At 37.5% G+C, this 14,231-nt stretch overlaps 2 protein-coding genes and 2 pseudogenes across 2 annotated transcripts; all 4 read right to left on the minus strand.

The window, feature by feature from the left end:
• Window positions 1-583: 583 nt before the first annotated feature.
• Window positions 584-1,841, minus strand: LOC116176283 (annotated as a pseudogene).
• Window positions 1,842-2,010: 169 nt separating this feature from the next.
• On the minus strand, window positions 2,011-2,652 carry LOC116176362 (alpha-N-acetylgalactosaminidase-like). Its single transcript, XM_031494925.1, has one exon. It carries the CDS (start codon window positions 2,650-2,652, stop codon window positions 2,011-2,013), a length of 642 nt encoding a protein of 213 aa, XP_031350785.1.
• A 71-nt stretch (window positions 2,653-2,723) lies between these two features.
• LOC116171784 (alpha-galactosidase A-like) lies at window positions 2,724-3,174 on the minus strand. The gene is made up of 2 exons (XM_031488786.1): window positions 2,793-3,174; window positions 2,724-2,743 (listed from the first exon to the last, which is right to left on the minus strand). The coding sequence occupies exons 1-2, from the start codon at window positions 3,160-3,162 to the stop codon at window positions 2,736-2,738; spliced, it is 378 nt and encodes a 125-aa protein (XP_031344646.1). The 5' UTR covers window positions 3,163-3,174; the 3' UTR covers window positions 2,724-2,735.
• Window positions 3,175-8,468: 5,294 nt separating this feature from the next.
• On the minus strand, window positions 8,469-9,999 carry LOC116159849 (annotated as a pseudogene).
• Window positions 10,000-14,231: the final 4,232 nt, after the last annotated feature.

A 14,231-nucleotide genomic window follows, 5' to 3' on the forward strand; every position in this document is an offset into this window, starting at 1 on the left:
CTTCAAAAAATATGGTACCATAAGTACCCGCGATTCTAATTGCAAATAGATTTAACATTTTGCCGTATCTGATCGTTCCCATACCCCATCGGATGCATATAAAACTATTCACTCAACATTTTTGGAAAGATTCCCAGCGTTCTGCTATTGATCCATTCTTTAATTATATGCCCTGGGCGCAAATTCCAGAGGGCTGGTTTCAAAACCGAGTCGCGCGCACTGGAAACAAACTCTCGTATTGGCTATCGTCTGCTTGAGTTGCAAACCTCCTTCGTAACTAGGTAGTTTTTGATTAATTATTATTAGACTGGATAGTGCATTCTTTCTGATAAGTTGAAGATATTCTGCACGTCTATTGACGTTGACCTTTAGCCAGACAATCGAGCTCGAACCTCTGACCACTTTAACAATACAGCGTTCAGCGGTTAGCTTTTACAGCCTTTAATTTCTCCTTCACTCCCGCAAGTAATAGATAATTTTGATGAGAACTTTTGAATAAAGGTTTTCATTAGAATTTTGTACACAAGAAAATACCTAATAAGAACAGAAACTGCAAACATTTAATTCATCCACTTTGTACAAATCATAAAATAGGAGTAAACTTAAATAATACAACCCCAGAAGGTTTCACCCTGACGATAAAAGCTTGATTTACCTTTACGTCCTGCATTTCTTGTACAGTTTCAAACAAATTTACTACTGAATACCCCTTTTGGTGATCTAAACCGACGTCCGAAAGCTTCGTAGTAATTGCGTAGGGATGTCCGTCGTCTCTCTTGCTATGATAAGCGACCGCGTACGAATACGAACCATTTACAACGGGCGTAACGGGTCTAATCCACATTTGTATGTCATTGAAGGTCTTTATCAATGAACCCTGAATGCCTAGAGCGTCCTGGTTTATTGCTATTATCTCGCGATTTAATAAAATTGCCTTTTCTTCTCGCCCAATGGTTCCCAGATCAACAGACATGAGGAGAGGTGCCGCAAGTATTGCCCAGAGTGCCATCTGCGTTTTACTCTGCTCGACGCTGAGACCGTAGTTACCAATCAATAGCATATCGGGATCATTCCAGTGACCCGGTCCTGCGTAGGGAATCAGGCGATCTTGATGCTTGCCAAACCAATCCCTTATTTTAGACATGCTACTGTAAGAGTCCTGAATGTCGCCCCAGTTTCTCCATAAATTGCAAATCTCCGATAAGTACGCGTAATCGGCGTAGGTTCCACTACTTTCCAAATACGCGGGCCAGCTGCAGGAATACACCATTGGTCGACCCGTGCGATTTAAATACCTTCCAAATTCAGTATAACCCACCTCGTAGTCCTCCTTGTTGGCGTAGCATCCATCAACTTTGATATAATCAACGCCCCATTCGGCAAAAGTGTTTGCGTCGACTTCCAGATGGCCCAAAATACCGGGGTACCCCGCGCAAGTAAGTGTGCCATAATCTTCGTAAATACCAAACTTTAATCCCTTTGCGTGAATGTAATCGGAGAGATTTTTGATACCGTAGGGAAATCGCGAGTGATCTGGTTGCAAGCGACCGCTCTCATCCCGTTCCTTTTCCAACCAGCAATCGTCGATAATTAGATATTCGTAACCTGCTTCCAAATAACCCTCCGACACCATCAGATCCGCTGTTTTTCGAAACAAGCGATCTGAAATGCACTCGTCTGGATAAAGCTTGCAATCCGTGAGACATCTGTATCTTTGCCAGCTCATCCATCCCATGGGAGGTGTACGCGCGAGCCCATTATTTAAGGCAACTACTGAGTGAATAACGCACGTTACTGTAGCTAGGAGTATAAGCATAATGCTATTTGTCTAAGGTTCTGCTTCTGTGGAGCTTATATAAACTGCTTTTACTTGCGATAAGAGTGATAAGCATGTAAGTGGAACAAGAGCTACTTGAATTATTGAACAAATTGTAATTGAAGCACTTTATCGCACTAAGTAGGTGAATGTTAACTGAAAGACGCAGGGGGTTGAGTATTTTCCATTTAATTCTATGCGTAATCATAGACGCCACTTGGTGCACAAATTGGGGACAATTTGAATAACACAACACCCATTGGTGGTATCATAAATTCTAATTGCTCCAACACTTTTATGCTTTGATTATCAGAGGGAGCTTGAAATAAGTTTCTTACAGTATATCCACACTTACTGATCAGTCCTATCCTTTCTGCTGGGAGTTTAACAAAATTCTCATACGTTCGCATATTTTGAAAAGCGACTGCAAATGAGTGCTGTTTCCCTACAATTGGTTCAACAGGCTTCATCCAGACATGAATTTCCTTAATCGTTTCCACTATCATACCGGCGATGCCCAACTTATCCTGATTAATTGCAATAACTTCCTTGTTTAATAAAAGATCTCGGTATTGGGGTGGAATTTGCTTCAAATCAGCCGACATCAATATTGGCGCGCTTAAAATCGCCCAAAGTGCAAGCTGCAATTTGCTCTGATCTACATTCCACCCCCAATTCCCAACCATTAGCGGAGCAAGATGAATCCAACTACCTGGTTGCACAAAATCTATGAACGCATCCTGTCGCTTGCCATACAGTTCTGGAATGGTTACCATACTTTCGTACGTATCTTTAATGACATATCCATCCCTCCACAAGTTACACGTGTCGGTCATCTGCACATAATTGGGTAAAATATGCTGATTTTCTAGATAATACGACCAGCTACACGAATAAACAATGGGACGACCGGTCGCATTTAAGTATCTACCAAAATCAATGTAATTATGATTAAAATCTACATAAGTCATATTACATCCGTCAACTTCGACATAGTCGATATCCCATTCGGCGAAGGTTTTTGCGTCTAGTTCCAGGTGGTTTTTCATTCCGGGGTAACCTGAACAAGTGTATTCACCTAATTCTTCGTATATGCCCAACTTAAGGCCCTTACTGTGAATGTAGTCGGCCAAAGCCTTAATCCCATTAGGAAACCTTGTAGAATTTGGTTGTAAGCGATGGGTTTTCGGATCTCTATTTGTCATCCAGCAATCACCAATAATTATGTATTCGTACCCAGCCTTCAGGTAACCTTCTGACGACATAATATCGGCGACCTTACGGAAAAGACCATCATAAATGCATCTATCGTGATACACATCGCAATCAGGTTTGCAGTTGTACATCTTCGAACTGGTCCAACCCATTGGGGGTGTGCGTGCTAAACCATTCTGAAGGGCTCCAACTGTTGAGCAGAGGAAAATATAAATTATGATGTTCTCTTTCATACTTAGACCGGTTGACACTGACGTTTATGTGTATTATATGCACAGTTTGTAATCCTAGTGTGCTACATGTGGCTCAATTTTTTATGTCGTCTCGTGCAAATGAAATTAGTTTAACGAGTGCCGATTGGTGCGTTATTTTTAATGCTCAGGCTTTACAGTACTTCGTTTTCTTTTCCCTTAGACTTTACTTAAAAATTGGTCCCGTTTAACGGCCGTCGTATACTACTTTGAAAATTGTCGATTTAATTGCATAATTTTTGGAGTGACTATATGTTTTGAACGGGACTAAATCACCTCAATCAGTCCAACCAGTAGAAGGTGGCCATCTGCACCGTCAACAATAATTGGTGAGTCACAGAAAATTTCCAAGGCTCGACATCGATCGGGTTCAACCAACTCCCGCTGAATCAAGAGACGTCATTCATAAGGTAAAAGACAATATTCCCTTATATGAATTAAAAATAACAGCATCCGACGTTGTACATTAAAAAAAAACTCGCCGTTAATTTGCGTGTATAGTTAATGACAATTTGTTCAAGACGTTAGAATTTAAACCGGGGACTACAGTGTTATTTTAATTTCCAAAATTAAAATTGTGTAGTTAGTTTAGGTATATGTTCACGGTTTAGGTTCATCGTAACTGTATTGATGTGCTTTATTTGTATGTTTAGTTAAAATAAATGTATTCAAATTAATATAAATCTTTTACGATTGGGATCATCACAATCGCTCCTTTTTGCTCACAGTGGCAGAAGGCTTCTAAATTTCAAAAGTACACCGAAGTACGAAAATTGAGTAATCCCTCTAGGCATATTGGAGTATAATTTTCGGTAGTAAATTCTTCACCCTAAATTTTGACTATTACTTGTGAAATTAACTAAGTAACTGAGAAAAGTAAAAGTCACTTAATTATTCCCTATCACTTACTGGTCATTTGGGTATGTTCGGAATTTTCACAGGCTGTGAAAGCGGAGGTCCGTGGCGTGAGCGCTTTGCTTGTAATGCCCCGTTTCAATTATGTTAGGTTGACTAATTTATTAGGATTAATTTAACAGTAAGGTCTCTAAGATTTGTTGTATTTTGAGTTTCATTAATGTAAGGGTAGGGTTGTCGCTGTTAGAATTTGCAGGCGGTCGCCTTAAGGGATGGTTTACGATTTGCCATTGCAAGTAATTCGATCGGCCGACAAACACCAATCTTAAACTTATTCTGTTTCAAAATCCCTGCGTGACTAATTTAGGTAATTATATTCTGTCATTTTGGGGTGATTTTATACTAATATTTAGCTATAGTTCGGATGCCGCCTAAGCTTAACCCCCGACACAGTAAGCCCAAAAGTAAATTGTAAATTATGGAGGTGCCATTACCATCAGGTGGATGTTAATGATTGAACTTTTTCTTATAATGCTCGCGGATATTGGTCATTTAACCATTAGTGGCAGTTTCAGTCCGTAGAATTTGAATTGGGCATTTTGAACGCGTTTCAAATTGGCGTGTATGAAAAAGAAAAGATCGTAGGAGGAATTTGAAATAGGAACAGGTTAATATTCCTGAAGCCGCGGTCGAAAGCGAACACCTGGTAGAATACGAGACTTTCACATAGCGAGAAAGATTCGTTTTTGCGGTGGAACGCGTATTTACCTCAAAAAATTTAGCATAAAATAGTTTTATTCGAAAGTCGTGAGTAAAAAGCGGACCTAAAGGAGAAATTTGTGTGTAAGTCCAGACCACGTCTTAAAGTGCGCGGGTGCCAAATTGTCGGAGTCAAATATGCTACTTCCTGTGCAAAGCGCAAAACGATTTAAGACAGCGAGCGAGCGTCCTTCAGGGAAGAAACCACAACAAACAAATAATGCTTTGGTATTATTTAATTCAGGTAGTAGTCTTTGCATTTCTTTATCATTTATTTCTGTTTTGTATACAACATTTCAAATTGTTTATAATTTACAATGTTAGTTTTTGGAAATTGTCATAATATAATTTAAATGCGTCACGTGTATGGGCAATACCGTTAACTTTTATTGTTTGAAATTGTTTTCATTTATGGTTATATTTTGATTACATGGTTTTGATCCGAAATTACATTTATAAGTTTTGATAATTCGCATGCATTTTTGGACATGTTGGAGGGGTGAGACCCTGCTAACACTTGAATTCAAAATTTACTAATTGCACGGAAAGTGACAAGGGTTGGTAGGATTGCTAAAAAATTGAATATACTACCTAGATTTCTAAGTAAAAAAGAAATAGATGTTTTAGCTGAAAGCTGTAATTTTGTAGGGGACAACTTCAGTTTAGTTTAACTGACCGAGTTCATAAACACGATTGGTCATCTTCGAAAATAGTAGCCAATCATACTTTTTCGTCATCCCATACTGTTATTTCAATTTAACTCAACTCATTTGACAAATGAAATATCATTCATAACGGACGGCGTCCGTTAAAAAATAACGGACGCATATGCGGCCGTTAAGAAATAATGCTTTTATTGAAATACAAACAACTACTTATTATAATGAATATGAAAATTAAAGTGACAGTTATTATTGCTAGAAATCTGTAGTCCATCGTAGGAAAATTGAGGACCACTATCACCTGTTGATGTTACACTTGATGAAGAAGCTGTGGCTATGGATGTTGTAATTTCAGAGTTTCCATTGGACCTTTGAAATAGTTGTTTGGTGATTTTTAATCGCTTCGAAACAGAATTTTCAATATACGATTCCGCTACCGCAGATGAATCCCAGCCTCCAAGTTCCTTCACTGCTAGGAGATCGCCGCCATTTTCTGCAAGCATGGTAGCGGATGACCTCCGAAACGAATGGCCCGTGTATAAATCTGGGTTTTTTAATTTTAAGAACTTAGCAATTTTCCTGGGAACACCCCCAATGGTATGAATGCCCACAACCTGCCTAACACACTTTTCTTTGCGGTAGGCAATGAAAAATCGCCGAGTTTCTAAATTTTGAGGACGTAATTCCGCGTATTTTTTGTATAACTGATACGCATTGAAGGGAAGTCCTTCTTTCGGAATTAGAAACACTCTGCTTTTCTTATTTTTTGTGATCCGCAATGTAACTATTACGTTTTTGTTGGTGTCTTCAAAGTCCTCCACGTTCAACTTCAAAAGCTCATCACCCCTACAAGCGCCAAATATTCCACATATTAAGATGACTTTTTCTAGGAGCCATACACCATCATCAGCTTCCAATAAAAATGTCATGACTTGCTCTTCAGACAAAATGTTAGACTTTTTTGGTCTGTAACCTTCAGACTTTCTTTTCAAAAAGGCGAATAATTTTCCGAATCTGTAATGTAATAAACATCCCCAATACACAATAAATACACTACATGATTAAATTACCAACATTGAAATGTCAATGTTGTCATATACCTTCAAAGTGAGTTTCAACATTGAAAGTCTGCTAATACCTACGTCTGGAGGAATATTGATATTTCCTTCAATTACGTCCATATTTTTGGAAAACCGTCGTAGAGCTTCTCAGCACGCGTATTTAACGAATTGTTTATTTTTCAGTAGTTGCGTCCATGACAACCGCTAACATGTGACCATAAGCATACCATGATCAAGATAATTATTTTACCTGAAACCGTCAAGAAAATGTAAATTTCAGGGCTATTTTGACATTAGAAAGTTGATCTTTACCTGACTAGTACTGTAATATTTTTGCCTGACTCCCATTACAGTCCTAGTACTTGCAAAATAACCAATTAGATCGTTCATTGAATAAGTTATTCAATCAACGTTTGGATATTTATAATGCAGACTATGTGGATATTTTTAAATATTAATATACCTATACAAAGGATAATGGTTTTTTAATTACTAACAATTAATGGAATATGTGTGGAAGTAACCATTCCTTTAGTTTTGCGCCAGTCATTAAAAGGTTTGTACGCCTTTTCGTACTTTCTTGACTTTGTAGGGAGGGAATATACTACGGCGGCCGCATCTTCGGCTACATTATAACAACGTCTCGCGTAGGTACTCTTCTTCACTGATACATGCTTTTGTACCTAGTTATTAAGACTGTATAGTGGAAAAGTACAAAGTATAAACTGCAAACTGCATTAAAAATGACACTGATTGTTTTAATTATTTTGAAATCTCTATGGAAACAATTACCTAATGTCATTTTAGCGTGCGTGATTAGGTATCAAAATTTCACATATATGAATAATTTAATTTGGAAAAGTTATCTACATGTTGCAGTTCAGGTAAAATTTTATACATAATACGTCATGAAAGTGAGTCCACCTGACTTGGAGGCATTAAAGAGATACTCGGACGCTGCGCGTCCTCGTACTTTTCAATAAGCCTCCGCGTCATGTAAACGACCACTTTCATGACTTATTATGTAAATAACTAATATTTAAGTATTGCGAAAAGATGGATCTTTATGAAGTCGAAATATATAATTTCCACATAATGGGATGACGAAAAATCTTGAACGACACACGGTCGATACGCAAATAACGGACTTGGTTGAATATAAACCTCGGCTGACGCCTCGGTTTACAAACTTCAACCACGTCAGTTATTTGCTACATATCGGCCTTATGACGTTAATAACTATAACCCACAATTTTACTATAAACTGAAGTTTAAACTGACATTGCACAACTGGGTCTAAGGCGAGTAACTTGAGCGCATTTTCCACATATTGATCAGTATTTCCCAAGGGAGAACCATCTGAACTATGTTTTTCTTTACTAAAAGCATCTATGGTTAAAATTTGAAAGAAATATCTCCACAAGTTGGCTTTCGCAATCTGCGCATGCGCACATTCGAATGTACTATATGCGATATGTTTGGTTACCAGACGCATCTGTGGTTAAAATTTCAAAATGTATTAATAAGAAAGTTAATATTGCACAGCCTGCACATTGTCAAAATTTTTCTTGGGTCAGGTACCAGAGCTACCTATAAGCTATCGAATTCAAAAAGAATGAACTAAATATATTGAAAACTGTAGGAGTAGGCTTCAGAGGGACAGTGGCCATAATAGCGCCTTCCAAGATGAGTTGGAAAATGCGCTAAAAAGACGTAGTGTTACAGAAACTTTGGTTAGATGTTGTTACACAAAAAAAGTAATTGAAAGCGTAGTAATTGGAACCATCTAAGACACGTCTCACGCAAAGCTATGCAACTTAAGCTTTAAACTGACAGAAGGCAGAGATGCAGACTACTAAAGAAATTTTTGTTTATTTCAATACATTACAGAATGACAACTCAGTTTCAAATGCCTACTTTTTGTGAACAGGTATAATCTTTAGCAATACAACTCCGGATGGTTTGACTTTAACAGTAAATACGTCATTTACGTCAACATCATCGTATTTCTGATCTGGATGGTAAACATCTCGGATTGAGTATCTACCGGAAGGGATTTCAATCTTGTGCAAGGTTACGTCGATGGCATAAGCGTACCCATCAACTCTTCTGCTGTGAAAGGCAACCGCATGCGATTTCAACCCATTTACTACAGGAGTAATCGGCCGCACCCACACGTCTATCTTCGATATCGTCTTGACCCAACACCCTTGGATGCCCAACTCGTCTTGGTTGATAGCAATGACCTCCTTGTTGAGCAGCAGTTCCTTTTCTTTGGCACCTATCGTTCTAAAATCAACCGACATCAGAAGCGGTGCTGCTAATATAGCCCAAAGCGCCATTTGGGTTTTACTTTGTTCGTAGCTGAGTCCGTAATTTCCAATAATCAGCATGTCGGGATCGTTCCACTGACCTGGACCGGCGTACCTAGCAAACCTGTCCTGGTGCTTCTTGTACCAGTCGATAATCCCAGCCAAGCTCTCATAGGAATCCTCGATGTCCTCGTAATTCCTCCACAAGTTGCAAATTTCGCCTAAATACTTGTAGTCTGCGTGTATTCCCTTATTCTCGATATAGTAAGGCCAACTGCAGGAATAAACAATGGGGCGCCCAGAGTCGTTCAAGTACCTACCGAAGTCCGTGTACCCTTTTTTGTAATCATCAATGCTTGCATTGCAACCGTCGATCTTAATGTAGTCTATTTCCCATTCCACAAACGTCTGCGCGTCAACTTTTAAGTGGTCGATTATTCCAGGATAACCGGCACATGTGTACCCACCGAAGTCTTCGTACATACCAAACTTGAGGCCCTTGCTGTGTACGTAATCGGCCAAATCTTTCATGCCATGCGGAAATCTCAGGGGATCCGGCTGAAGACGACCTTCCGGGGTTCTTTCGCGAGACAACCAACAGTCATCAATTACCAAATACTCATAGCCTGCCTCGAGATATCCCTCTGACGACATTAAATCCGCCATTTTACGAAAGAGTCTATCGGAAATGCAATCATCCGGATACAACTTACAATCGACAATGCAACGAAATCTTTCCCAACTCATCCATCCCATTGGGGGTTTACGGGCCAGCCCATTGTCCAGGGCATAAACATCAATCCATGACGCTACAAAAATTAACACAATCAAATAGTTCATTGTAACAGCGATTGTTGAAGAATGTTAACGATAAATTGTTTATTTGTCGTTAACCTTGATTTAAATTTAACACTAAATTATCACAGTATTGTTGTTTATTTGCATAGATCGTTCACACACACAATTTGTACGAAACAAGTACACACTACGACAGCATAAAATATACTGAATAACTAATTTGCAGTTAAATTCCAGTTGAAACGTCGGCCGAATGGAGGATACGAATACTAATTTTCTTAACGGTTTTACATTGAATAATCGTTACATTCAAATACACGGTCTCTTTCAGAAATTGATACTTTTTGCAATACATCTCACGCTAACCTACAGGATTAAATATTATTCAATACCTAAGAATTTTATTCAAATTTCTCTCCGTTTCTATTAAATCATTTTGATACGCGGTAATGTGTTTTTTCTATACTTAAATTTACACGTGTCAACTTTTTCATTAATCGGTTATTAAGTTCTATTTGGCACTGTTTACATTTGTCAATTTATATTAAGTTTCTTCCACTTTTTCACACACTTAATGGACACCTAATGGTAATCATAATTATGACAGTTGGCCCAGAAATTGATGGATTCAAGACTAGATTTGTTTAATTTTACTTTCTTGAAATTGTTCTTAAAATTGACACATGCAAATGCATTTCCACAACCTTCAACTTCGGTAAGTATACAGGGTGTTCATTTGAAAACTTCCCACCACGGATTTATCGAAAACCACTGATTAAAGGAAAAAACGCCGAGATATGTCAAAAGATTTATCAAAGCGGAGAACTTTTTAACCAAAAATTACGTCACCCCCTTTCACCCTCTGCCCCCCAGGGTCATTGCCTTAAAAATTTTAAATGACACGTGGTATCGAGTAATAGCTTGTTTGAAAGGTCTTACGAAGTCTTTCATTTTTATAAATCGGTCGATTCGTTTTCTAGAAAATTAGAATAATTTCCACCCTCTCGGCTAGGGTACCATTTTGGAAGTAAAATATGAATCAATTAATTTTCACTATCCTAAGATTATCTCAAAGGTAACTGACAGTAAATTAAATTCTTTCTTTCCCATAGTAACAAATAAGTGATATTTTCGTTTGTTTTTGTTTTCTATCTGAAAAAATTCGATTAAATAAATTAAATATTTTTCTAATTTTCTCGAAAACGAATCTACCGATTTAAAAAAATCAAACGTCAAAATAAAGGACTTTGATAGACCTTTCAAACGAGCCCTTACTCGATACTACTTGTCATTTAAAATTTTTAAGGGAATGACCTTGGGGAGCAGAGGGTGAAAGGGGGTGAAGTAGTTTTTTGTTAAAAAGTTGTCTTCCTTGACAAATCTTTTGACGTGTCTCGGCGTTTTTTCCTTTAATCAGTAGTTTTGCGATAAATTCGAGAGAGAAAAGGGAGAGTTCCAGCTCAACTTCGACCGCAATAGCTTGGGAGTTTTTCTTTCTATTTTTAGGATCATTCAAGTGCAATCGCGTGGTTTTAAGGGAGATCGCCAGAATCAACGCGATATTCCATTATATTTTATATTAGTGCAACTGTTATCTTCGCAAGTGATATTAACTCAGTTTATTCTTATTCACTAACAACAGCTCGATTTGCGCCTTCCAGAATTTGACGTAAGTTTTGAATGCGGTCGAGCTTCATTATCCTGAAAATCTGGCAATTTTGTACCAGAGTGGGTCTCACGGGTTGAATTGTATCACCCCAAAAACAATCCAGTGTTCAATTTTTCTTGGAGGGAGCCTTTTTCAAGGGGGGGCGACACTAGAGTTGGGAAAGTCATCCACCACCCTTCTACAAGCAACTGAGACTGGTCGTTTGACTCTAGTCCAACATTTCCCATGTTCACGGTCTTCTTTGACCGGAGTATCACGATAGCAACGACTACTTGTGTTTATTTGTATACAGTTAGAGGCTAAAATATGGGACAGTCATTTCAAAATGATTTAAAAAATACTCACACAGGTCAAGTAGAAGGTATAGGATTATGTTACATAAATAAAATTATGCGAAGAATCTGACTCAGAATTTGAAAATGGATTTAAAAAAACACTGTTCTATTTAAAAAATCAGCTTTAGTATCAAAATCTACCTTTTGACGCACTCTGTATATTTTATATTTAGTGCAAAAAATATGAAAAATTATGAGAGACCTGTGTAATCGTTTTTCTAAACTCAACACATAATTTTTCAATGAATTTATTCCATATTTTAGCATCTCACTGTATTATGCATAATATGCATTGTAATCTTGCACGGCGCGCTCTGCGAACACAACTAGCGGATATTTGGCAGTGCGGTTTAACGGAAGATCCTTTCCCACTATTTACACTCATATTTATAGGTATCGCTCTTGTAAAATCCGATCCAATAAACGCTTTATCTTACCACGATGGATCCTGAATATATACTTCGCGCTATTACAAGCTTTTCTCGTTTAACTTTCGGTAACAACAGCCGTAACTAACTCCCTCTTCTCGCATTTTAATTATAATGACCCGCTTCATTTACTACATCCTGAAGCTGAACATACACATGCACTGTAGCATAGATATTAATTTACTCTATTTGCATCTGAAATAAAATTGCATTTTTAACCGCCCTTGTTACGTTATACTTCTAATTCCCTTTTAGTTTCCTTACGTTTAAATAAAAAACTTGGGTTATGAATAAGTGAAATAATTAATTTCCTTTCAATGCGAACCTTCACACCCACACAAGGCCTATATTTAGACTATGCATTCTTTTTACTAAACTGTACAATTTGCGGTGCATAAGGACACTTGTTACAATTCGTATAGTATATCATAAAGGACTAGGGGGGAACCCTCTGAGTTACGTTGGATTTCCGAAAAGCGGCTCGTACTAATAGAGGCTTGGTACAAAAACAAACGTGACTAATAATAATTAATTGATTTCACTCGTAGTCGCGGAAATGTAATGAACTGAAAACGAAACAAGTAATAACACAAATCAGCTCAGAGTATACCATGTTTCCAAAGAGGCCCGCCTGCAAAAGAGCACCCGATCGTGACTGTGTATGACTCGCAAATTCAAAACTGAAAATCGATATTACATCATAAAAAATTAGTTATCCCGTTGCAATATCCTTTACGTGCTATTAAACCAGCGTTTACAACGTAAATTATTTGTTCATCAGTAATGAACGTATTCAAAACAGTTAACCGTTTGCAAAACATTTTCGTTATAAAGTTCTATACAATTACTGATCAAGTAAACTATTTCAACAATTCACCATTAGCGTATGTTCCAGATCGAAGGCGAAGTGCTGTTAAACGACCGACATGCGAATTTATTAAAATCTATAAGAAATAAAATTAATTGTGGAGGGACGTTTAATGAACCGCTAAATGCGTTTCCTTCCTTTTTTACAATCAAATAAAACGCACAATTTATACCAATTAACTCTTTATCTGACAAGGCTTCCTTATAATAAGATAAAAAGGGATAATATCTTAGGTGGTCTAACAAGAAAATATGATCTTTATATACGCTGGTATGAGTGCGTATTTCTGGGAAAACAAAAATGACGGAATTAATATGACTAAAAGAAGCGTTCAATCTCGATCGTACAAAACGTTATCCTTATGGCCGATGGTGAATGATCGGTGGCCATTCATCAGTTCGTTTATTGTCAATTGGTTGAGAGCAAACGTCTCAGAGTCCAGTCGGCGCTAACGCTGTTTGTTTTATAATGTATCACGACGATCCTTGTTCTACCTCCTCCGAATAATATCTCGTTAACATTCTAGAAAGAGACATACAATTATATGTCACAAAGGTTTTTTTAGGCAAGTACATTGTCCATCAAGTAGAGTTGCCGCTTTTTGCGACAAAACTGCGACATTAAAAGACATGACTGACATACTGATACTCGTATTCGAACTAAATGTTTTTGGTCTTTAGTCAACTCATAGTTGCATTTATGAATTTCAAATGTTTCCTTTTCTTTAAATTTACTAATTAAGTAGTGGTTTACGTAATCTTACCTTCAAGTAGGTAAATCACAAGCATAAAAATTAAACAAAAAAAATAACAAATTTTATTAGAAATATAGAAACAACGAAAACAAAATGGTTTCAGTATTTTCTTCACTTCTTTGGCAACAACCCCTAATATATTAAGAGTTATGGCAGGAGAAGTAACATGTCGTTTATGAACTGTTTCGTTTAAAGTTAAATTTTATAGGTTGTAGCCACCTCGGCCCGCAGACTTAATATAACTCAAAACTGCCCAATCAGCCCATCTTGATTCGTTTTAAATTAACCACCTCTTCTAAGGGAACGAAATTTAGTATTTGAAACCCTCTTTTCAACACAAATTTGACATGATTTTATTTGTTTATGTTCCAAACACTAAATTGTTATGGGGTGGAAATGATAGTAGACCCTGCATGAAGATTGTTCTCTTTCCAAACCGCGAGATTCG

The sequence above is a fragment of the Photinus pyralis genome, unplaced genomic scaffold (assembly GCF_008802855.1).
Source record: "Photinus pyralis isolate 1611_PpyrPB1 unplaced genomic scaffold, Ppyr1.3 Ppyr1.4_LG1, whole genome shotgun sequence".
Classification (NCBI taxonomy): domain Eukaryota; kingdom Metazoa; phylum Arthropoda; class Insecta; order Coleoptera; family Lampyridae; genus Photinus; species Photinus pyralis.